Below are 23,641 nucleotides of genomic sequence, written 5' to 3' on the forward strand. Positions count from 1 at the left end.
TAAAATATTCAGAGGCTGAATCCTGATTTAGGCAACTAATAATATTTCATTCAGTAGCTTCGACGACCTTCGGTCATAATTATGCAGCTTCCAAATGATGAAAAGGAATGCTTTGAGTAAAGATGAAGGCTTTTTGGCAGTTACTTTAGATTTTAACTTTTAATACGGGTCGCCCTGACATTATCCCATTCCGCTCCCTACCCCCACCATTACTATTGTCCCACTGATAAAATAAAAACTACTGTCTTTATCATATATGGGCTACAAAAAATATTTTTATTCGGATGTTTAGATTAACCAAGCGCAGAATGTCAAAGTTGTTAGAAAAAGGTTAACGCTGTGTTAATACCTATAATTGAATAATTGACACAAACATGTATATTAAATTAGATTGACGGGAGAATGGTTTTCTCTTTGTACGAGAGCTGTGAGGTTGCTAAACGGATTCTGTACTGTTTAATTAGAATCATATACCTTATAGAAAACGACCTCCACTTTGACCACGAATTATGCAACTAAAATTAAGAGCTGTTAGATATATATATTCGAAGTGAATTATATTGTTTACCGGTGACACGATTTATTTTGCAATAAGTATATAAGGTAGGTACTTAATCAGTTTACTTATATTCATACAGGGTTTCGTATATTATTCATTCATAAGAAATGACTGTACGTATTTAACAGACCTTAATGTAGGTCCCGCTGTCTGGGTGACGACCTTAATACAATCATCCTTTTGCATCTGAAATATCACGGCGTTATGCAACCGTAAATCGGGGGTGCGTCAATATGAATGAAATGGGGTTTAACGTCCTACTGTTGGATGGCCGAATGCTTAGCACGTGCGCGCTGTATCATAAGGTCAGTCATTGCATCAACTGACGTGGTTTCGATTCCCCGGTGGTTGTACGTGACAAGGAGTTTGGTCGCCTATCCACTGCTAAATACCCCTACGCGCACGCGAATTGTTGAAATAAAATAGAACCATGTGTTAGTCCCGAAATTACCTAGTTTGTGTCGAGTGGACGTTAAACCACATTGCTCCCTGTTTTTCTGCTTCAGCTAACAAAGACTGTCATGAGGGAAATTTTGCCCGGACAGCGGCGCTGCGAATTCGAACTACCGAGGTTTATTTCACGTGCACGCCAATGTGCAAACTGGACCTCGGTGTTTCGTCCCATCCGAACGACAAAACGTTGTCCCTTGCCAGGCACTCTTGTTCTTTACCACTGACAAGTGGGGAACCACGCTGGAAAATCCCAACGAATATTCTCGGTCAACACCGAGCCATTTTCCCACCCACTGAGTCACCGAGACTCCCACACCAATATCAATCATAAAGTCTGATTGACTATCACTACCACACTAGACGGGATTTGGGTGGTTTTCTTTTTTTTTTTATCAGGATGCATTTTTCACCAAATCGAAAATATTTTGTACATAGACATGGCAGTAATTTACAACAAACATTTATTAGATAGGCCAAATGAAAAGTGGTATACGGTGTTCTAGAACAATGAGCATAGAATGTCTCGTGCAAAATAACAGTAACTATACTATAATTACTTGATTAAGAGATGGTGTTGATGTGGAATTACAAGGCCGAAGCCGAAACTACTGGTTATTTTGCGCGGACACCTTAATTGAGAAGTGGTATCAAGTATTCATAAAAAGAAAAACTTGTTCATACATGATAAAGGTTATCGCTAATGGTGGCTATATCTTCGACGCCAAGGTCCGGTGGCCGACCAATCGGATTAAAACACAGATCCTATTTCGTTTCGTTTTAATAGTTCAAAATTTCGTTTTACTCGTCTTTACTACACTAGGATCTGGAAGAGTTGTTATCATTGACGTGTTCTGGATGATGTGAGGGATTAGCCAATGACACGGTCGGTTACGGCGAGTTCTTGGCCCTTTGAAGCACGGAGCTGTGGGTAAACCACTAGAAACGTCAACGCTGATTGAATAATTAATGTCTGACATCATAGGGTCAAAAGCCGCTAGTTTGACCATTGTCGTGAACCCCCACGTAGGTCATCGAAAGTATAAAAAAACCGAAACGAAATATAGATTTGTATTTTAATCAGTTTGGCGCCCAACCCACTTTCTTTTAATATATCATGTGTATTCTCTATTTACAGATAGAAGTTGTCGGTATGGGGGAGCATAGAAAACTTGTTTTGATTATATTGATTATTTTAACAACAATTATCTTTGCTGGTTTACAGTTCACCACTTTCCTAGCTGCTAACCCAACAAAAAGTTACGGTAATTTTACTTCATATCCCCACTATCCTTTCTCACGTTTGACAGTGACGAACTGTTTCACAGATTAATGGACTGCAGTGACTCATTGAGTAAGACGCTGGCTGGTTAACTAGAAGATCTCCGGTTCACTCCTGGCGTTGCCCGGAAAATTCCTCGGGATTCCGTGTACATATTGGCGTGCACTTAAAAGAACCCATAGCAGTTAAAATTCGATATAAGAGTAGGTCATGGCGCCGCTGTCCACCCGTCTTCATTAACCCAGTCGGTGCAGAAAAGTAGGACGTTAAATCCAATTTCGTTTCATTTCATATGTACCATATGTATCTTTTATTTGTACGAGTACTTCAATCTCACCTTTTAATTTTACATTGCAGGTATATTTTTTCGCGGTATTGGAAATGTGTCAGATACGCACCATCTAGATCTTACGCCAGCTAGCCCAACGTTTAGCATCTGGGCAATCATCTATGGTTGGCAAATTATCATGCTGATCTATTGTCTGACTTCGACCTGTCGTCACACTCCTGATGGACCAGTATGTACAAGTCCTGTTCTTCTTCCACCAATGTTCTTTATAACTTACATAGCCAACAATATCAGTAGCATCACCTGGTTGTTTTTATGGGACCGGCTGTATTTCATCAGTTCCACAGTGTTTTTGTTCTTAATCGCTATAACTTTATATGTCTGCATGGTCATTTCCTACCGAGCACTGAATCGCCATTACTCACTGCTCGTTGCTAGAGAGCGCAAGGCAGAAATATGGCTGATAATACTTCTAGTTCAAAATGGTATCGCCATCTACGCTACTTGGACGAGTATTGCTTCCCTGCTCAATTTAGCAACAGTGCTTGCCTATGACATTCCCGATCCAGTTGAACAAGAAGTTGCTTCTGTGATATCTTTAGGTATCCTGGCTGTAGAATTGCTATTATTTGTGGGTACGGATTTGACCATCTTTGATAAATACAGTCGCTATGTGTTTACACCCTACCTAGTGCTGGTAGTAGGATTATCAGGCGTGATTGCTAAAGATTGGAATCCCGAAACACCCACATGCATCTTTGCAGCAGTATTATTAGCAATGAGTATCATAAGTGCTATTTGTAAATGTATTCGACTTTCTCAAGTTTTCTTTAAACGCAACGATCAAGATGATATAGTTCTTAAGGAGTGAATTTACGAATCAAATCAAATTGAGTTCTAAGACAATAGAGTCAAATATGTATTTTCGAACTTGTATTATTGCACCCCGTCTTAAAAATGGGTCCGCTCGTCTGTATTTCTGAAAACAATAAGTAGCCTCCGATAGGGATAAAATGTTCCAACTCCTTATGGACGTTCATTTGGTGAATGTATTGACTTAGTTCGATGATTAACATTTTCTGTTTATGCTAAGCAACTGCCCGTCCGTCAAACCCTTGGGGGTACAGCAATTCTGCTTCTAATAGAGGTAGCATTTTCAAACTTGATACAGATGTGAGTTAGTGGAATACCTTGACTAAGCAGGGATAATCAATATGACTGTTCGAGACTTTAGAACACAACAACGTTTAATTGATATAAAAAGCTCAAACTTGGTGCAGATGTTCGATAAGGAGTTTAAGTTCCTTTTAGACATTCGCAAAAACAATTATATCCATTGAACTCGAAAATCACAGTGCAAAACACCCAGCGTAAATATTACAGGAGCATCCGCTATGTGTGACCTTGTCCTTCTGTAAAGCGCTCGTGACCGGCTATCAGTAATTCTGAATAGCCAAACCAAAAGCAACTGGTATGTTTCATTTGGATTAACGACGGTTAAAGTCGAAAATATAATATCTAATAATATTGATGTGATGTCTTTACTAACTAACTTAATTAATACAGATGTGATTCACCTGTCCGTACCATTGTCTGACATTGAGTAGATAGTATGAGGAAAGAATTGCACTTTTTTTAATGGACAAAGTGATTCCGTATCTCTCGTTCAAAAACCCATTTACATTTTATCGACCTTTAATGTTATCTTTATATTATTTATCTTCTTTTTTTTTCATTTTTTAAATACACTTTCTTACGTATTTTATAAATGTAATATCTGTAACATCTGAATACTTTGTGTTAAATAATAATTTTCACAGAAACCTTATAACCGCTTTAGTATGTTGCTTTCATACGTTTCAGGCACATTGTATGGCATATGCCCGTCTTCATTATCCCAGTCAGAGCAGAATAGTAGGACGTTAAACCCCTGTTCATTTCTTATGAGTTTCATATGTCAAACTTACTTGTATTTTTTAACTATTTCAAACTTGCCTTGAGATTCTGATTAGAGCGGGTGCAACCATTGTGAAAAGCCCAGAAGACTTGCTGTGAGCACATGTTTCCCTGTCTGGCAACCTATATTTACAACATGGTGTTATGGTATATGGTGTTATACACCTATCTTGGTGTGTTTGTCCATACCATAAATGCGCTTCTTGCATAAGAGAGTAATCTAAATATGAAGGTTTTAAAATAAATATTAATTTCAAGACAAAAAGTTATCCCGAAATTCATTTTTTGATATATATTTTATTTTAAATTCGTTTTTCAAGGTTATGAACTTCTTTTTGCGCTACCGATGTCACTAATTGATTAGAATTTGTAGCACTAAATGTGCAGTTGTAAGAAGGAATTATGAAAACATTAACATTCATATAATTATGTTTGTAAATATCACGTCTCAATATCATTTGTAACATTTATATAATTAAACATGAATCATGAGCCATTTCAATAAATGTCATTTCTTTTGAGTCATTCATACATATTCTAACTTATATAATGGAAATAACTCTATTATATATAACAATTCCTCCTCGTTTCAAGAAAAAGAATTACTAGGAAACGATACTCCCGGATTACAGTTCATTTCTTTTACAAACATTGGTTAAGTTAGCGGAAATTTCCGTATAGCCGTCACATCAAATATCAAGACCAACTAATATATATGACAGATTAAATTGGTACGAGGGTTGGCTGAAAGAAGTTCACGGTTGACATAACATCATCATTACTAGGAAAATGACGGCCGACTAGTTCCTTTTTCACGAGTCTCATCCATGGCGCAGATTGTCACGGGGCGTCAAGAGTTTTGGCACTCATCTTGCAGAAACTTTTGTCATTCCGAACTCGTTGGCAATATAACAAATCGTCGATCAGCCCTCACCAGAACATGCACCCGTGTAATGTTTTCTTGAATGGTTGCTGTTGGTGGCCTTCCAGGACGCGGGTCATCGCCAAGGCTTAAATCCCGCAGCCTACTTCTTTACTGTGGAAAAAGGAAGATAAAGTGGAGATCATGTCGGTATGTATCTGTGTCTGGTTAGTGCTTTCGGTTGTAGATACTTGATGACCGTCCTATCATTGTCCATTTCTGGTGATTTCAATGGGTTGGTTCACAAGATGGTCTGGTACGAAGTCATTAATAACACTACAGTTGCAGTTCTTATGTCTATGATTCATTCAATTATTGTACTTGTTGGTGAAAAAAGTTTGTTTCGACCCATTTGATCTATCTTTTTCAGGCTTAGAACTTTTCAGCCAGTCCTCGTATTTTGATGAAACATAATACAGAAAGTCAATAACATTGTTGATTTACGGATAAGGATAAATTTACAAAGCCCAAACACCTTTATTAAAGGGACAATATGATATATCTAAGAAGTCAATAACAACGACAAGATCTAGATATATCGATGATGCTACCTATTATCTTAAAAGAAATGAAATGAAATTTAACGTCTTACCTTTCTGCACCATTCAGACTAGTGAGAAAGGACATACGCAATGTTGTCTGGGGAAATGTTTGCCCAATAACAGCGATACGGCCTACTGTTATTTCGATTACCAACTATCAAGTAAGTGTATCGTCATATAAAACAAAACAACTAAAATCCAATAAAATCGACAAAAATTTTCATGCACTATAAAGTATTCAGTTCAGGCAGGAATACTAACGAATGGCAAAAACACTTTTAGCTACGTGAGTTTTCATAACAATGAAAATTGGGATCATGTATTAAGAGAAATCTTGTATAAATATAATGACTTCAATTCCCGTTGACTTCACTTTCTAGAAAAGTTGTACGATTTGGTAAAAAGATGTAGAGAGTTATCATATATTGCAAAAGATATACACTTTTATTTAATATACGTAAAACCAACTAAAAAAACAACAACATCCGGTTTCCTCCCGCTGCTAATGACCCCTACGCGCAAGCGAATTATTAAAATAAAATTAAACCATATGTTAGTCCCGAAATGAGCTAGTTTGTGTCGAGTGGACGTTAAAGCCATCTCTCTCTCTCTCTCTCTCTCTCTCGTTGTGAACATTAAACGCAATGACCATCCTGTACATCTTTTGGTTTATCGACCATTGCTCCATGTCTTATGGGTTTCGTTTATGCGTGATACGGTCCTCCTTCACATACTGTTAGGTTTTTAACAAAACTCAACCGCGTGTACGGAAGCGTGATTTGGATGAATGGATGTGTAAATAAAAGGTCGTATCCAATAAGAATTGGGTAGAAGAGGCTGTACAAACAAAGTATGTTGTATAACCCATACATATACTGGTACATCATTATATTTGAGAGTTCGTGTACAAATTTTATAAAAGAATTTAGACCATCGGACTTGAATAGGTGTATCTGGAATAAAAGCAGGTATTTGTACATTTATTTGTCTTTAATCCACAGATTTTAGTGTTCATCATGCCCACGGTTGTCAAACATCAAAAATGTCCCACAGACTGGATATTGACAAACAGGGCAAATGCATTAGTATAAGTAAAGGTATAATACGTGAAAGGGCTATAACATGACAGAAGGTAAAATGTTCAAATGACCAGATCTATTTATATTTGTATGCCCAATATTGAGATATTGCTTTATTGTTCAGCAGTGGACAGTTTGAGCTAAATAGAAAATAATGCCGATTGACGTTCAATCATTCGAAACTAATCGATATAGCGCGTCAGATCAACCTAATTTTAATCTATTCGGAATCAGATAGATTTGGCTCTTTTATATTAAATAAAATAAAGTCTGAAAGGTGTTATTTATACAGTGTTAGTTGATTGGATGTAGATTGGTTAAAGGAGCTAAATCGCTAATATTTGGGACCTAGAAATTGACACAAATGGGTCGCAACGCACACAATAATGAAATATGAATGTATATAACTGATCTACACTCAATCATTTCTGTTTCTACTCTAATTTCAAATCAGTTATGTTCGGAGAAATACTCGCAATCTCTAGAGTCTGGTTATTCCAGTCTACACCGATATATATTGCGCATGCTCTTCAGATAAGAATATGACGTCACCGTTTGACTAGAATATGTCTAGCCTCGTTCTTCGAGTCCCTTGTTGCAAATGGCGCAGAAACGCATTCTGGTATACGATTCGTTTACCAATGGTAAAATGTTTATATTGTCTTAAATATTGGATATCAGAAGCCCATCTTTTCCCGGTAAGGTCACAACATCAATTTTGATTTAAATGGACTAATTATTCGTGTTTTTAACGTCGAAGACTTTGGATAATATTGAGTTAGAGACTTGGCTACTTTAAATATTGGATATCAGATGCCCATCTTTTCCCGGTAAGATCACAACATCAATGTTGATTTAAATTGACAAATAACTCGTGTTGGCAATGTCGAAGGCTGTGGATGATATTGAGTTAAAGACTTTATAGCTACTTTAATATCTTTATTTCTGAAATGAAATAAACTGAAATGGTGTTTAACGTCCTACTTTTCTAGACCGACTGGGTCAGTGAAGAGGGGCTTACGCCATACAGTGTGCTTTGAGGGAAATTTTGCCCTGGCAGCGGCGCTACGGCCTACTCTTATTTCAAATTCCAATTGTCAAGGGTTCTTTTACGTGCAAGCCAGTGTGTATACGGGACCTCGGTTTTCGGTCCCACCCGAACAACTAGACAATGTCAATGTCTTTGTCAGACCCTCCGTCCTGCACCCTTGACCAGGCGAAACCGCTCCGGAAAATCCCTAGGAACTTTATCATGATTTCTATGTGGTGAATACAAATCAGTTATGTTGTTACTATATAGGGTTATTTTAGTTCCATGAAAGGTGCTCTGTTTAATATATTGAAGTGGTTAAACAAATGGGTGACAACGAGAAATAGGCTAAGTAGGTATTTTGTAAGAATCAAGCTTTTTAGACTAACTCACAGACATTTTCTGCCACCATCAATTGCTTAAAGTAGGAACCTATCATCCAGTCATCTCGTGCACAGATTAATTCAGTTAAATAGAATAACGTTAACGTAAAATGGTGTCCAATCGAAACACTTACCCAAAAATGGTAATTGTCCCGCCTTAATAGCTGACACATCTATACTTTCTATATAAGAAAGAACGAGGTTAAATTTCTGGTCAGACATCATTCGGAGTTCCGATGGAAACATCATACCCACAGCCTCCTCGGCTTAGAGGCTGGGATAGAGACAATATGTAGTGTTTCAGTCACTAGGCCTGAGTGCTATGCTTGTCAAACTCAGACTGCAGATATTATAATAACTCCTAATGTACTTTCATAGATGTTATAGTTTCCTGTATTTGATATATAAACATAGTTTTAACAAGACAGTGTTCCAGAGTCAATTGATCCTTGGGGTTTTATCTTCAGCGTGAAAGCTCTGGCTAGATAAGTGTCACCCTAGTGTCACGGGCCGTTTACTGGAAGTTCCTGATTACACATCTGTCCCCTTAGTGTCACAATGTTTGAAAGCAGTATACAGTCGCACAAAAGTGGTGGTATGAAATAAAAAAAAACATTTGAGTTCAAAACCTAAATATTTCTAGTTACTCGTATAATCCGTGTTTTCAGGTGTCGACATGGCTGAACATAATAAACTATTAATTGCTTTGATGATTATCACGACTATTGTAAAGATTATCACATATGCTGTGAATGGAAATATCAGTTCAGGTAAGCGTATATTAAAGTTGACTAGCCGAGTAGTTACAGCAAGTTTGAGCAGAAATCGAGAGAGAGAGAGAGAGAGAGAGGGGGGGGGGGGGGGTATTAACGTCCACTCGACACAAACTAGGTCATTTCGGGACTATTTTATTTCAATAATGCGCATGGGCGTAGGTGTCTCTTAGCAGTGGAGGGAACTCGGGGAAACCCCAGGAGGTTGGACAGGCGACCCTACTCCTTGTCACGTACAAACGTGGAATCGAAACCTTATGATACAACGTACACGCGCTTACCGCTGACTTATAGACTGTTTACAGCTTTGGGTTACAAATGGAGTAACACTGCTAAATCAAGATCATTAGGGTTTTCACTTAGAGCTAGCTGGGCTTTCCCAGCAAGATTTTTTAAAAATCTAAAAAACCATGACCTATTGATTGAGTGTTATTAAGTTTCAGTGACAGGAACGTTAATTCTGAACAATTGTAGAATTTTTTTTTAAAAAACAATCGCTGATTGAAACTAGATTTATTACATGGGTATCCATTGCACATATTTGTTTAACTGTAGTTACCTAGAGAGGAGAGCAATGTGTACCTTAAAAGGGCAAATTTAGAAGTTTAACTGTAGTTACCTATAGGGGAGAGCATTGTGAGGAAAATTTAGACGTTTTCGGCATTTATTCCTAAAGTACGCAAAAGAGAGCATTTTTTCAGATACATTTAAATGCATTTGACCAGACCCAGCGCCTTTAAGGGTCAAATTTTGCCTATTTTGTACAGCACATATTTTAGGAATTTTGGCCTATATATTAAATGTGTATAAAACAAAAAAGTTTGGTCCCACCGATGGATTGTCTGCGATATCAGCCTCGGTGGAAGCGAACTTTAAGCCCTGCAACAACATTACAGATCTATACATCACTGCCATTTATGCAATGATGTTTCTCCAATCTTTAGACAAACCAAAGTTGGGGCATGTATTTAGGTCTTCTTTTATTTTACAGACATGTTCAACAATACCACAGATACCAAGTACGCCACCGATATAATACCAGCTGATTGGACGATTAGTATCTGGGGATTTATTTACGCATGGCAAGTTGCGTGGCTTCTGTTCGCTTTAATCCATATCTTCCGGAAAACAGTTGATGGACCTGCCTATGCCAATCCAATAATCCTAACCCCGATTTTCTACATTGCATACATCTTCAACATGGTTTCCAACATCGCTTGGGTATTTTTGTATAGAAATGATTATATTATATTGGCATTCGTTGCTTACATTCTACTCTGCGCTTTACTTTATATATGTTTATTCATAGTTTACAAAAACCTGTATCAAAATGGGACCCTGCTACAAAAACAGGGACGGAACGTCGAAATTTGGATGCATCGTTTGTTGGTACACAACGGTCTTGGAATATACGCAAGCTGGGCAACTATAGCTACAGTTGTAAATGCCGTCGTAGTTATGATGTACGGCGCGTCGCCAGGCGTAGAGAGAGTCCAAGCTGGAACTGTAGGTCTGGGTATTTTTTCAGCCGGACTAGGGATGTTTTTTGTCTCGGATTTATTTTTTTTGGACAAGTATTCCAGATACACTCTCACTCCATATATGATGATTTGTATTGCTCTAGGTGGCAGCGTTGATAAACATTGGGACGAAACAAAAACCAATTCTATATTTACTGCGGTACTATTGGCAATCGCGTGTATTTGTGCCGTTGTCAAAGTTTTATTGATGATTTATCGCCATATCCATAAACCTTTATACCCAAGAACAGAAATCGCCCCAACCATACCTGACACGAAAGTGTAAAAAACATTGTTATTACAGAATCCTTTGACGTCATTTCAGATTTTTCATTCACTTTATAGTTAAATCAATCTGACCCTATATCGTTTCGTTTTTAATAGTTCAAAATTTGGTTTTACTTGTCTTCACAACACTAGTATATGAAAGATATGTTAAATAACCCGCGTCCTGGGTGATGTATAAAAACGAAACGAAATATAGATCTGTATTTCAATCAGCTTGCAGTTAGATCAATAATCTCGCAGTAAAAGATGACTGCGTTACATCGTCAGCGGGTATCTTTTTTCACTGTCATGCTACATTGGGGTGAATAAATTTCATATTTTGCCAAAGTTAGTCATGGGTGTTTCTTATTTATTTCAAATATACATTATGATCATGTAATTATAAACTCATTTATTCAAATACCCATATTTTATATTGTTATACATAACCAAATAATCAATATGATAGTTAATAAATAGTGCCATAATGTAATCCAAATAAAATATATATAATAATATTTTCATGTTATACTTATTTATGTAAATATGGATATTTTATTCGTGTACTGTAATACGAGCATCATCAGTTTGTATCTTCTGTACAAGTTCAAACTCTTTCAAACTTAAAATTTCATAGTACAATAATATAGTTTATCTGGTATAGTGGTATGTTCTTTTTTTGCGGACAAAAAAAATTAACGTCCTACTGCTCTGCTAAAATTTATGTAAAAGTTTGTGAATTGGGGTGTGGTGGTGCTGTGAGTGGCAGAGCATTGTGACAACCTGGGTGCAAATAGGAAGCAGGTAATAACCCTTAAACTTACAATTGTATTGCAGTGTAGACGCATTTGTTGCAGGACAATTCGATATCCAGGTTTGGTTACTAAAGTGTTTTCGAAAGATAAACCCGTATAATCTTTTATGGGTACACAAATTATTTGAAGTGTCCAGTCCCAGTGAGTAACTGTAAGTTATGGCCGTACGTTTACATTAGTTTCTATTAATTGCAAGCCACAATCTGTAATACTTTTTCATATCTAAATCATTTGTATCAACTAACATCGATGGCCAGACATTACCTAACCTACATTGATGTAGTTTAAATACTTTAATGATACTTACTAAATGGGTGACTATTATACAATGCTTATACACAATGTGCATCAATAAGTATTTTAAGATATAGGATTTGACGTCTGTTTAAACACAATACAAGGTCATAGAGTATTGTATTTGGGCGGTGTCTTTATATCAGTCATGGTTTGGTCAAATAGAGTCGACCTATATAGTTAATTCGATTTCATATGCAAATAACGTGTCTTTTATCTAGTACAACAGTTTACATAAACGCCTTTTTTTATAAAGAGCACGATTTTATGTAAGGTCATTCCGAAAACAATATGGCGGAGTGGTAATGTAAATTCATGATACTTTACATGATTTATGAATAAAATAAATTATTATCAAGGTTGGGTGAGACTTTAATACTGATAAAAAGATCATTACCTGAAATCTAAATATTTCTAAATTAAAAATACTCTTTGAAAGCTTTGTTTTTTAATCAGAAAACATTATGCTACCATTTAAGCAGGAGCGCATCTAGGCTTTTCAATAATATTTTAATATTAAAATCACTGCTAACGCATCCATATAGAGCAAATAACTCTCTGTTGGTGATAGTGCTAAAGTCCATAAAAGCAATTGTCCACGGCGGGTAAAGAGTTGGTTCAGTAACCAGGATTCCCTGGGTTCGATCCGGGTGTTGGTCAAAAAGGTTCCATGAAATTTTCTAGCCACAGTGGATGGGACGAAGCGACTATGTCCTGGCTACTCGTCAAAATAAGAATAGGAGGTGGTGTCGCTGTCCTGGCAATATTTCCCTCGTAGCACGCTGCATGGAGAACGCCCGTCTTCATAAGCACAGTGGCTGCAGAACAGTAGGACGTTAAACCCATTTCATTTCATTTCCGAAGATACAAATGTCCACCGGTCCTAAGAAAATATACACAATAAACTCCAAATTCTGTACTGTCTAAGTAAAATAGCATCTACTAACAATATAAAGATGATACTACATGATTATAGATATTATTGACTTCTACATTATTTTTCCTTTTTTTTTTACATTGAATCGATTAATAAAAGTTTCTTTACATTGAGCATAATATTATGTACACATAATAATTAAACATTCATTATGCAAGAGTAAAATCTGCTTATTACAAGTCTTTCTTTGGGCCTGAAATGTTATCTAAATTATCAATTAGACATTAATTAACTTATCCAGACCATAATAAACTCTCGATGTCAAGGCTAGCTAACGGCTATTGATAATTAAATCAATAAACGTGGATAATCAAGACTATGCTGTTTATATTAATGATTTTAGTAATGATGACCGAGACTATGCAAAAATTTCACCCGCTTCTTTCTCGGCTCATAGTGGATCAATTTGACTGAAATTTTCAGCAAATTACCTTTACACTATCTAGTTTTTAACTATTATAGCCAGAACTGCCATCTCGTTATCTTATCTCCCATAATGTATATTTAAATCAATCTGCTATACAGCATTCTTCTATATAGGTTTCGGTTTGTGTGCATTTCACTGAAAGATACATTATGGGAGATTAGATAGAGAGCTGACAGTTCTCACTATAATAGTTAAAAACTAGATAATGTAAAGACAATTTGCTGAAAATTTCAGTCAAATTGATCCACTCTGAACCGAGAATTTAGCGATTGAATTTTGCGTCTAGCCTCGATCATCATTTCTAAAGTCGGTACGACAAAAAACATAGTCTCGATTATCCTTTTTTTAAATTTAATTATCAATGAGCGTTAAGCAGCAGATAGGATTCTAATCCAGAAAATATCGCAGGCTAGCGATGCCATCGAGAGTTGATTATGGTCTGGATAAGTTAATTAATGTCTAATTAATAATTTAGATAACATTTCAGGCCTAAACAAAGACGTGCAATTGGCAGATTTAGCTCTTGTATAATAATGTATGTTTAAATCCGATTTGATTTTCATTTATACCGCCTGAATATATGTACTATGGGTACATTTAGTGTTTGAAGAAAAAAAACGAGTTCCCATACATTTGAAATGATTAATAAATCTCTGTAAATAAATATAGGTAACACTGAGTTTGTGTAGGGATGTCACGAACTTGGATATGGATCATTTGTATAAATAAAGTGGTGTGTACCGAGTTTGGGTTAGGAATTTTATATAACCAGTATTTAGTGCGAGTAGTAAAAAGATATTCATGTCAATTTTCTATTTACAAACTAATGTTTCTTTCAATGGGATGTGTTTCCCCCAGTTTCCTTCCACTGGTAAAGCCATTAAAATATCAAATGTGTACGCACCTCGGAGTGGGGGTGACATGTCAACGTAACAACCTCTATCCTTCCGCATAAAAATAATAAATATTCATTAAAACCGGACAGTTGGTGTAAATTCAAAACTTGGTAACCAAAAGAGTGAAATTGTAATGGTAGTCCCGATCCTGCTAAGCTCGTTACAAATTTAAAATTATATAGACATTTTTGTAAAAATTTTATTGAACCTAAAATTACCCAAAAGTTGTCTGATTTACTGACCATTTAGACTCATTTTAGTTTACATAATTATTTTATCATAAAAATTACCATAACAGTCCAAAATGCAGTGATGCAGGACGGAGGTCCTGACAAGGACAACTGTCTTGTCGTTCGGATCGGACGAAAAACCGAGGTCCCGTGTACATATTGGCGGGCACGTAAAAGATCCCTTGGCAGTTGGAATTCGATATAAGAGTAGGCCGTAGCGCCGCTGGCCGGGCAAAATTTCCCCAAAAGCACACTGTATGGCGTATGCCCGTCTTCATTAGCCCAGTTTAGGAGCAGAACAGTAGGACGTTAAACCCCATTTCATTTCATTTCATTTCATAACAATTCAAAATGGCGGCACTATGAGACCATGTCTCTTTAATTTAGGGTAAATAAAAAACTTTAAAGTATTAAACCAATCAGCAAAAGTTGTGGCAAACTAATCAACAGTAAATATTCGCTTGGTCGCCAATATCACTGAAAGAAGCGATGACATCGGAGCGAGTTAATTAGAACTCGATACTGTTTCCCTCCTGCAAATTAAGTTCTAAGTGCATTCAAAAATATTTCCTATTTAGTTTAAAGGTGTACATAAAATGGTACGCCGAGGGCGTGAAATGAGTACAAGTCGCCAATTCTGTCAGGAACATTAAACAACGCACGTGTTATCGACACCATATAATGTGATGTCACACGTAGACCTATACAGACCTTGACCTTGGGGGTCAGTCATGGGGTAGCGTGGTAAAACAAGGCTTTCGCATTATCGAAGTTAAACAGTTTAAAGTTGGGGCTCTTTTTTTAGATTTAAAGAGTTCAGGTTTGAAGGGGGTGGGGTTGCGGGTGCGGGATGGGGGTGGGGTCTGTGTAGTCGGTCTTTACCTGTTACCTGTATCCAATTGTAAGAAACTACGGTATTAATATGTATTGCGCTTTGAGCATAACCCTTAGTAATATGCACATTATTATATCATTATTATCTATAAAGTGAACGTGTTATTTTATGCTTAAGGAGGTTAAACTTCTTTATATAGTTTTACAATGGGTTTATGTATTATACTATTACCGTTAGCGTTTTAGATAAGGTCTATAACGATTACAACTTGAACCATTGTAACGATTGGATCATTATGGAGTAATTCATACTAGGCTGGTTACCTTATAGTGAAAGTGTTATCTTCTAACCAGTGCATAAGCCTTCGGATTCTGAAATCATGCCCCCCCCCCCTCAAATTAGCTGTAAGCAGTCGCGAGTGTCGTACATGGATCAGAGTATACTTACGCTTTCTAGAAAATCTACTAGCACTTTTCATTTGAGGAGAGTTACATAAAGAACAAAAGTATCACAAAAAATGTTAGCTGTGTGGAATCATCAATAATATCGTAAAGTACTGAACGAATATGCGCCATGTACATGTACAATGCACATCTATGCCTGTGGCTGTTTTTGTAAACCATTGTAGGTAGAAGTGACAATCTTGAATTATAAATAAACGCTTGAATTATCTTTGAATATTTAATATCGAAAAACATGAATTTAAAGCATGAAACAACACAATCGACATAGAGAGAGAGAGATGGGGTTTAACGTCCACTCGACACAAACTAGGTCATTTCGGGACTAATATATGGTTTTAATTTTATTTCAATAATTCGCTTGCGCGTAGGGGTCTTTAGCAGTGGGAGGAAACCGGAGAACCCGGAGAAAACCCACGAGGTTGGACAGGCGACCCTACACGTTGTCACGTACAACCGGGGATTCGAAACCACTACTTTTTCTGCTCAATTCGCCCTAATAAGTGTGCTTAGGGGAGGGGCCCGGGGGAGGGGCCGGGGGGATTTTATCCAGACAGCTGCGCTACGGACCGATCTTATTTCGAATTCCACTGTGAATGGTTCTTATACGTGCACGCCAATGTATACATGGGACCTCGGTATTTCGCCTAATCCGAACGACTAGACGCTGTTCCTTCTCACGTCCTCTGTCCTTCATTTCTCACAGGTGAGATCATACCGGATAATCCCGAGTAACTTTCTCGGCCAACACAGGGATCGAACACGGGATCCCCAGGTTACCGAGACATCATCTTTGTTTTTTCTTTTAATAAATTTATTCATAGAACAATAGGTATATACATTACATATTTCAATTATTTTAATTTTTTCAAACAATAAATACATTTTATAATTAGTCGAGACTATAATAGAAATATAATTACATCCAGGGAAACAATTATTTACATAGATACATCGAGGCAAAGAATATTTTACAATAATAAAAGCAAGTATTTTTGGTTATTTATATTTTTATAGTGTGCAAAAGTAAAAAGTAAAATATATTATGTACATTTAAAAACATTCCCCGGATTTATACACTTATACAAAGCAAAAATATACGGGTTTTAATTTCGGTCAATGCCAATGATAAAAAGTCCTTACTCACTGAGCCACCGCGACTCACCTAGCAGAAATGGCATTAAACCTGGAATAAGGAGTGAGTAAAGCTTACACATAAAGGGATTCAAATTAAAGTTACAATTAACAAACATAGATGACTATTGAATAGAAAAGACAATCCATACAATTATTGGGATTAAGAAAGGATTAGCGTGTCAAATAATTATAACTATTGGTATGTCAGCTTTCAACTGTCTGTCACCAAGCGAGGGGAATATAAGATTAATAGCTTATGGTCTAATTGGAATTAAACAAATCTATGGAAATGTAAATAAGTTATTAACATATGGTACATAAGATAAATAGACAAATTAATAAAGGGATGAATAAATGAACGAGGAAAAAATGCATTAACATAGAAACATACCTTCATTACAATACGAACAGACAGGTTAAATTAGGCCTACCGTCAGCGAATTAGGATCGGTAAAAAGGCTGGGTTATTTAGCTTTCTGTCATTGAGTCAACTGCCGTGGTTCCGATTCCCAGTTTCACGCCCCCCCCCCACACACACACACACCGCCACCACCAGCACTGCTAAATTATTTAAATATAACATAATCATATGTTAGTCCCGAGATGACGTAGTTTGAATCTGGTCAACGCTCTCTCTCTCTCTCTCTCTCTCTCTCTCTCTCATTTATATAACTTTTACCAGTGTACGACTCTAGTTACTGACCAGTCTACCAGACCCATATATTACATAAAGGCGATTATTTATTATATAATATGCCAGTATAAAGTGACTCAGAAATACAGGTCTTGTCTCAGTGAATAATTGACTAGAGTTCAACCGCGTGTACCAAAACGTGATCTGAGTGCGTTGACCTGAAGAGGTCATGCGTATCCAATCAGAATTCAGTTTACAAACTGTAAACAACCGTAGGTTGGGTTGTATAACTAGAAAAAATAGTTATATAAATGCAATTGGTGGGAATCTGCGTACACATTTGATTAAATAGTCAACGTACTCGCAGGTAGATTGGGTGAAGACTGACAAAGGTAGGCTTAATATATTTACAAATATGTTGGTTTGGCCGAGTTGTTACGAAAGCTAATGTCCAAGGTTGATAAGACTGACCATTGACCTGTATAGATAGAAAATTGAAGATATTACTGAAGGAGTATTATATGCGTGTAAAAGAAATTGTTTGTCGAGCTCGTATAAATCTTCAGCAATAATTAAGGTTTGGTTTTAATGTAATTTAGTAAACTTTAATATACTTTAATAAACTTGAATCAACATATGAAACTGAATTAGTTTATTCACATCACATTTTCTTCTTATGAAATTTGGATTAACAGTTAACACCAGTGCGAGTTCGTGTGAATGAGGTTATTCCGTGTAAACAATGTTCAGTAAAAATAGACGGGGATATTTTCAGTTTTGACTTCTGTGGTTATTACTATACAAGCTAAGCTGAAATGTAGTGAGAAAGTTAGGAGTCCCACAACCTGAACCTGGACAAAACATTTATAATATAACCCCCATTGTATTAGTATCACTAACACTCCATGACGACTTCTCGTTTGTCGATCACAGACCAAAATAACGCCCTTAGCTATCACTTAATTACACTAATATTTGGATAAACATTCTATTCTGACAGCTCACAACACAATCAGTATGGAATTTGAGTTATTTTTCTGAGCTGGTTATAGTCTAATAAAAATGTTAGAATTTTGGGGATTTTGGGCGTTGCGCCATTTTATAAGCTTGTTCCACATGTGTGGTTGTGGGTGTGTATGAGAGAGAGAGAGAGCGAGACGGCTTACTCATGACACGTGACAAGTACCCTAGAATATGAAGTACCCCCTGAGCTTCGAAAATAACGCGACTCTTGGGTTAACGGTTATTTCATGACACTATTCAAGTTCTTATACTTTCATATATTTTGTTGTGAGAGTGATAATACCACGGGTGTACAGTGGTTTTATGATACCCGAATCAAGTATATATAGGGCTTAGTACTATTATAAAAATAGACTTTTCTAGCTATATCTATATGTCAGAAAGGGTGACATTTCAAATAGATTTACATTGAGATTAAGTTTATACAACAAAGTTAACAGCAATAATTTCAAATTTCACAAAACTTAACTTTAATTTCACAAAACTTAACTTTAATTTCACAAAACTTCACTTTAATTTCACTCTCTTTCATTTAATTGCCCCTGAAATGGATGCCTGGACGCCCCCCCCCCCCCCTCTGCACAATTCCCTCATTAAACTGGCCTCAAGTAAAACATCTTCATTAGCCTATATACAGGAATACAATTACAATTACTGCTTATTACCGAGCGAGTGACGTTTCGACTATAGGCTTCTCTAGTCATTATCAAGCATGCAATATCGCTCAATAATAAGCAGTAATTGTATTCCATAAAATTGTGACCTATATGTTCCAGTTCAATTACTAAATGCCATTGACACAATTCTTTACCTTCGTTGTTTACAGGTTTCAAAATGGCTGAACACAAGAAGATATTAATTGCCGTGATGATAATCACTGTTGTTATCTTCATTATCACACTGGCGTTCAATGGAGCGAGTGGAGTTGGACCACGTAAGTGTTTTATTATATAATTTATGAGTGAATAGAACAAATACAATATATTATAACGGTATGCGTATTCCCCGTGGGAAACATGGTTGGATCTATTTCTAAAGGCCACCTCCAGATTTGATCAAAGGTCACGGAATGTGACAGAGCTAATGCTAACCTTGATCCTGGGCCTAACCCTTACCCAGACCCTAAATCTTATTTACTTCTGACGACCTTGACGAAATCTGGAGGTGACCTTAACGCGAAAATTTCATATTTTCTAAGAAAGTCAAAATATAATTATTTCTATGTCTTTTGCTCAATAGGTTATCAAATCACTATTATACGACCATAGGCATTATTTCCCACACTTAAAAATCATGAACACAGGAAATAATAACACGATTACCTCCCTTGTTTTCCTATTACTCCCATGGAATAGCTATCCTCAAACGTATGAATTTGAAGTTGAAAATGATATTTTTGCCAATTTCTCAACTGGCAATAGTGAATTATAGGATTAATAGGATTATTCTTTAACAAGGTAGGACTGTTTATAGATACCATCTATTTTAAGGTTTTATTTTAATAAATTTTAAAAATATAACTTAAAAATATGAAATTGTAACTTTAAGAATAGATCTAGTCGGGAAACATGCAAAAAGTAAAACACGACATCCCACCATGAACTCGGTGAAACGAAATCATACCCTATTCTCGCCTCCACCCTTTCAAAAATCTCTCATATTTATTGATTTCAAACGCCAAGATGGAAATACAGTTGCACAAACTAAAATGTCTTGAGACAACAGTTGAGATACTCTTTCGGGCGAAACGAACGAAGTTCACTGACTGATGTACTCATTGTAAGCACGTGAAGGAGCAGTTGAAATTCGAAAAGGATATGTGGAAACGCTACTGCCCCCCCCCCCTCCTCCAGAAATGACATTTAGTCAGCCCATTCCCTTGTACAATATGATGTACTTTTCGTTCGTACGTATGTTACGTAAATACAGAATGTAACGTAAACTGAAGATTGGACAATTTAACTAACTTGATCGAGAGAGTTTCCCGAAATGTTCCCCGAAATGTTCCCCTCACAAGGACAGTGTCTAGTCGTTCGAGTGGCACGAAAAAATCTTGACAGTTGGTATCCGGGCATAATTTGTCATTTCATAGCACACTGTATGATGTGCATCCCTCTTCATTAGCCCAGTCGGTGCAAAAAAGTATATTTTTAATTCCGGGTTCGACATAAGTATATACAATAAAGATATAATAGATGTGAAAACAACCCTATGCATGCTTTAAATACCTTTTATTTAATTCTATTTTACAGCGTTGTTCAAGAATAATACTGGTGCACTCTCCGACAAATACTCCACTGGTATAACGCCATCTGGCTGGGTTTTCAGTATCTGGGGAGTTATCTACACATGGCAATGTTTATGGCTCCTGTTTGCTTTTATCAACATTTTCCGAAAAACAGCTGATGGCCCTGCCTATGTCAGTCCCATGATACTAACACCACTGTTCTTCATAGTCTACACATTCAACTTGTGTTTCAACACCTCGTGGATCTTTTTGTTCGGAAATGAGCACATTGTCATAGCCTTCGTTGCCTTATTTTTAATCGCATTTTGCCTATACATCTGTATGTTCATAGCATACAGAAACCTGTATCAAAATGGTCCTCGGCTACAAAAACAGGGACGGAACATCGAGATTTGGATGCATCGTTTGTTGGTACACAACGGCCTTGGAATATACGCGACCTGGACAACCATAGCTACACTTTTAAACGTCGTTATGACCATGGTGTACGGTGCTACGCCCGGTGTTGGGAAAGAAGACGCCGGAACTGTAGCTCTTGGTCTCCTTACAGCGGAATTAGCTATATTTATTGTCTCGGATTTAGTTTTCCTGGACAATTATTCTAGATATACTGTCACCCCATATATGGTGGTTTGTATTGCTCTGGGTGGAAGTATTGATAAAAATTGGGACCAAACAAAAACAAATTCTATATTTTCTGCGGTACTATTAGCTATCGGATGTACTTTCCTTGTTGTTAAGATTATAGTCATGATTTGGCGCCATATTAAGAAACCATTATACCCAACAGAAATTGCCCCTACAACTGCTGGAATCAAAGCATAATCTAGGAATTTGCTTGGACCATTGATTTCCTTCTGTAGATTGTATATATGTTTAACCAGATCACCTCTTCGATACTTCATTATTTATTTGCTTTCTAACATTTAGAAATTATCACGAAATGAAGCTTTCAATTTCCAAAAACGGAAACGGAATTTGCTCAGCATGTTGGCTATCGTGCGCTTGCTCATCTGTGCATATGCCATTCATGTCCTAATCATGTGATGATGTGTTGATTCGATCACTGCAGCAAGATCTTAGGGCGGAATTGATTGGATTTGTATTCCGTTGTACTTTTACATAGTATTGTATCTTGCTTCAAAATGGGACATAACTCTTAAGTTCATTTTGTTCGTTTTAAAAGGGTCGATTTCTTGATGAGTATTTTTACGTCACTTGTGGTGTATAACGACCTATGTGAATAGTTCTCTAACTCTGCAGTTGTATGTCTAGCAAACTCTGAATTTAAAGCAACGAAGAGTTTAATCAGCTGCCTTTGGCGTTATTTTCCATTTTTCATAATTCATGTATTATAGTGTCACATCTTTGTTAAATCAAATTATTCAAGTTAGCATGTAATTTATACTCATTTATGTAAAATCTGACAGATTGTTGTATTCATTTACATGTATTTAAATGGACAGATTATTATACCGGTACTCATTTACGTAAATACTGACATATTGATATACTCATTTATATATATTAAAGTAGATAAAGTACAAGTACTTCTTTGTTTACGGTAGATAAATGCATAAATAAATAAAAATACGTCCAGGTAAAAAAAATTCCCCACTTTACTTCATTCTGACATTTATTAAATTATATAAGCTAACTGTTTGCCCTCTATAGGCGTCTTCAGATATTGAAGATACATTCTTAGAATAATAGATTTCCATGGCATTGGATAATAAATAATATTAGGTAATGTACAATAAAAGATTAAAAGTATATACTACATAACAGGACATTAATTTACATATAGCCAATACAGGAATAATGAGATGAAATCAATGTTCATAGACCAGTCATCTGGCTATAAAATTGAACCTTTCATTAATTTACATAGTCTTCCTGGTATAATCTGACAATAGTATAATACAGAAGTGAAGAGATGAATTAAATGTCAATAGATCAGTTATGTAATTTGGCTATAAACTTATATTAACTTTTCATTATCGTAATCAATTATATCAATTTTTTTCTCGGTATATTATACCGGTACTCATTGATGTAAATACTAACAGATTAATATATCCATTTATGTAAAAGCTGATAGATTATTATACTCATTTATGTAAATACTGACAAATTATTATACTCATGTGTAAATGCTGATATAATAGTTTATATTGTTATACAAAAATCACCATTTTTCTATGTAGATAAAAAAATATAGTTTTTCTTTAATATTGGGCTGTATTTTTCATATTATTTATACTTGTTCCAGTTCTCTGGATACTGACCAAAAGAAATTAAATTTCGGGGATGAAATAGCTAGAAATAAAAAGGTTCGGTTGATTAAAATTCCAGGTCGAATATTCTCATAATATTAGAAAAGAAAAGGGGTGATGCGGCAATTATGCCAGATCCATTCCATGTTAGCATATTGCGGAACTTTAGGAGATTGTTCACAATGCAGGACTATGCTTAGTTTTATTTCTCGATTCCTTGGTCCTATTACTATTAGAAATGAAACTGTAATAACGATCATTCGACAAGTTCAATAAGAGCGGCGAATGGTTCTCCGCACACTCAACCCATAAAGAGAGGGAGAGAGAGAGAGAGGGGGGGGGGGGCGTAACGTCCACTCGACACAAACTAAGTCAT

The 23,641-nt window shown here is 36.3% G+C and overlaps 3 protein-coding genes across 4 annotated transcripts; all 3 read left to right on the forward strand.

The window, feature by feature from the left end:
* The first annotated feature begins 418 nt into the window (after positions 1 to 418).
* Positions 419 to 5,052, forward strand: LOC126821789 (uncharacterized). 2 transcript variants are annotated; one of them, XM_050550287.2, is made up of 3 exons: positions 419 to 603; positions 2,148 to 2,274; positions 2,649 to 5,052. In XM_050550287.2, exons 2-3 carry the CDS (start codon positions 2,163 to 2,165, stop codon positions 3,449 to 3,451), a joined length of 915 nt encoding a protein of 304 aa, XP_050406244.1. In that variant the 5' UTR covers positions 419 to 603; positions 2,148 to 2,162; the 3' UTR covers positions 3,452 to 5,052. The 2 variants fall into 2 exon arrangements, with proteins under 2 accessions (XP_050406244.1, XP_050406245.1); XM_050550288.2 differs by having other exon boundaries at positions 2,148 to 2,268.
* Positions 5,053 to 9,153: 4,101 nt separating this feature from the next.
* On the forward strand, positions 9,154 to 11,406 carry LOC126821299 (uncharacterized). Its single transcript, XM_050549702.2, has 2 exons — positions 9,154 to 9,262; positions 10,257 to 11,406. The coding sequence occupies exons 1-2, from the start codon at positions 9,169 to 9,171 to the stop codon at positions 11,069 to 11,071; spliced, it is 909 nt and encodes a 302-aa protein (XP_050405659.1). The 5' UTR covers positions 9,154 to 9,168; the 3' UTR covers positions 11,072 to 11,406.
* Positions 11,407 to 17,961: 6,555 nt separating this feature from the next.
* LOC126821736 (uncharacterized) lies at positions 17,962 to 23,225 on the forward strand. Its single transcript, XM_050550227.2, has 3 exons — positions 17,962 to 18,110; positions 19,568 to 19,675; positions 20,994 to 23,225. The coding sequence occupies exons 2-3, from the start codon at positions 19,576 to 19,578 to the stop codon at positions 21,812 to 21,814; spliced, it is 921 nt and encodes a 306-aa protein (XP_050406184.1). The 5' UTR covers positions 17,962 to 18,110; positions 19,568 to 19,575; the 3' UTR covers positions 21,815 to 23,225.
* Positions 23,226 to 23,641: the final 416 nt, after the last annotated feature.

Source organism: Patella vulgata, chromosome 5 (genome assembly GCF_932274485.2).
Source record: "Patella vulgata chromosome 5, xgPatVulg1.2, whole genome shotgun sequence".
Lineage (NCBI taxonomy): Eukaryota > Metazoa > Mollusca > Gastropoda > Patellidae > Patella > Patella vulgata.

Coding starts and splice junctions, on each gene's coding strand:
- LOC126821789 (XM_050550287.2), top strand. CDS start 2,163: ATGGGGGAGCATAGAAAACTTGTTTTGATTATATTGATTATTTTAACA. Junction 2,275..2,648: donor TAACCCAACAAAAAGTTACG/GTAATTTTACTT, acceptor TTTACATTGCAG/GTATATTTTTTCGCGGTATT.
- LOC126821299 (XM_050549702.2), top strand. CDS start 9,169: ATGGCTGAACATAATAAACTATTAATTGCTTTGATGATTATCACGACT. Junction 9,263..10,256: donor GAATGGAAATATCAGTTCAG/GTAAGCGTATAT, acceptor TTTATTTTACAG/ACATGTTCAACAATACCACA.
- LOC126821736 (XM_050550227.2), top strand. CDS start 19,576: ATGGCTGAACACAAGAAGATATTAATTGCCGTGATGATAATCACTGTT. Junction 19,676..20,993: donor AGCGAGTGGAGTTGGACCAC/GTAAGTGTTTTA, acceptor TCTATTTTACAG/CGTTGTTCAAGAATAATACT.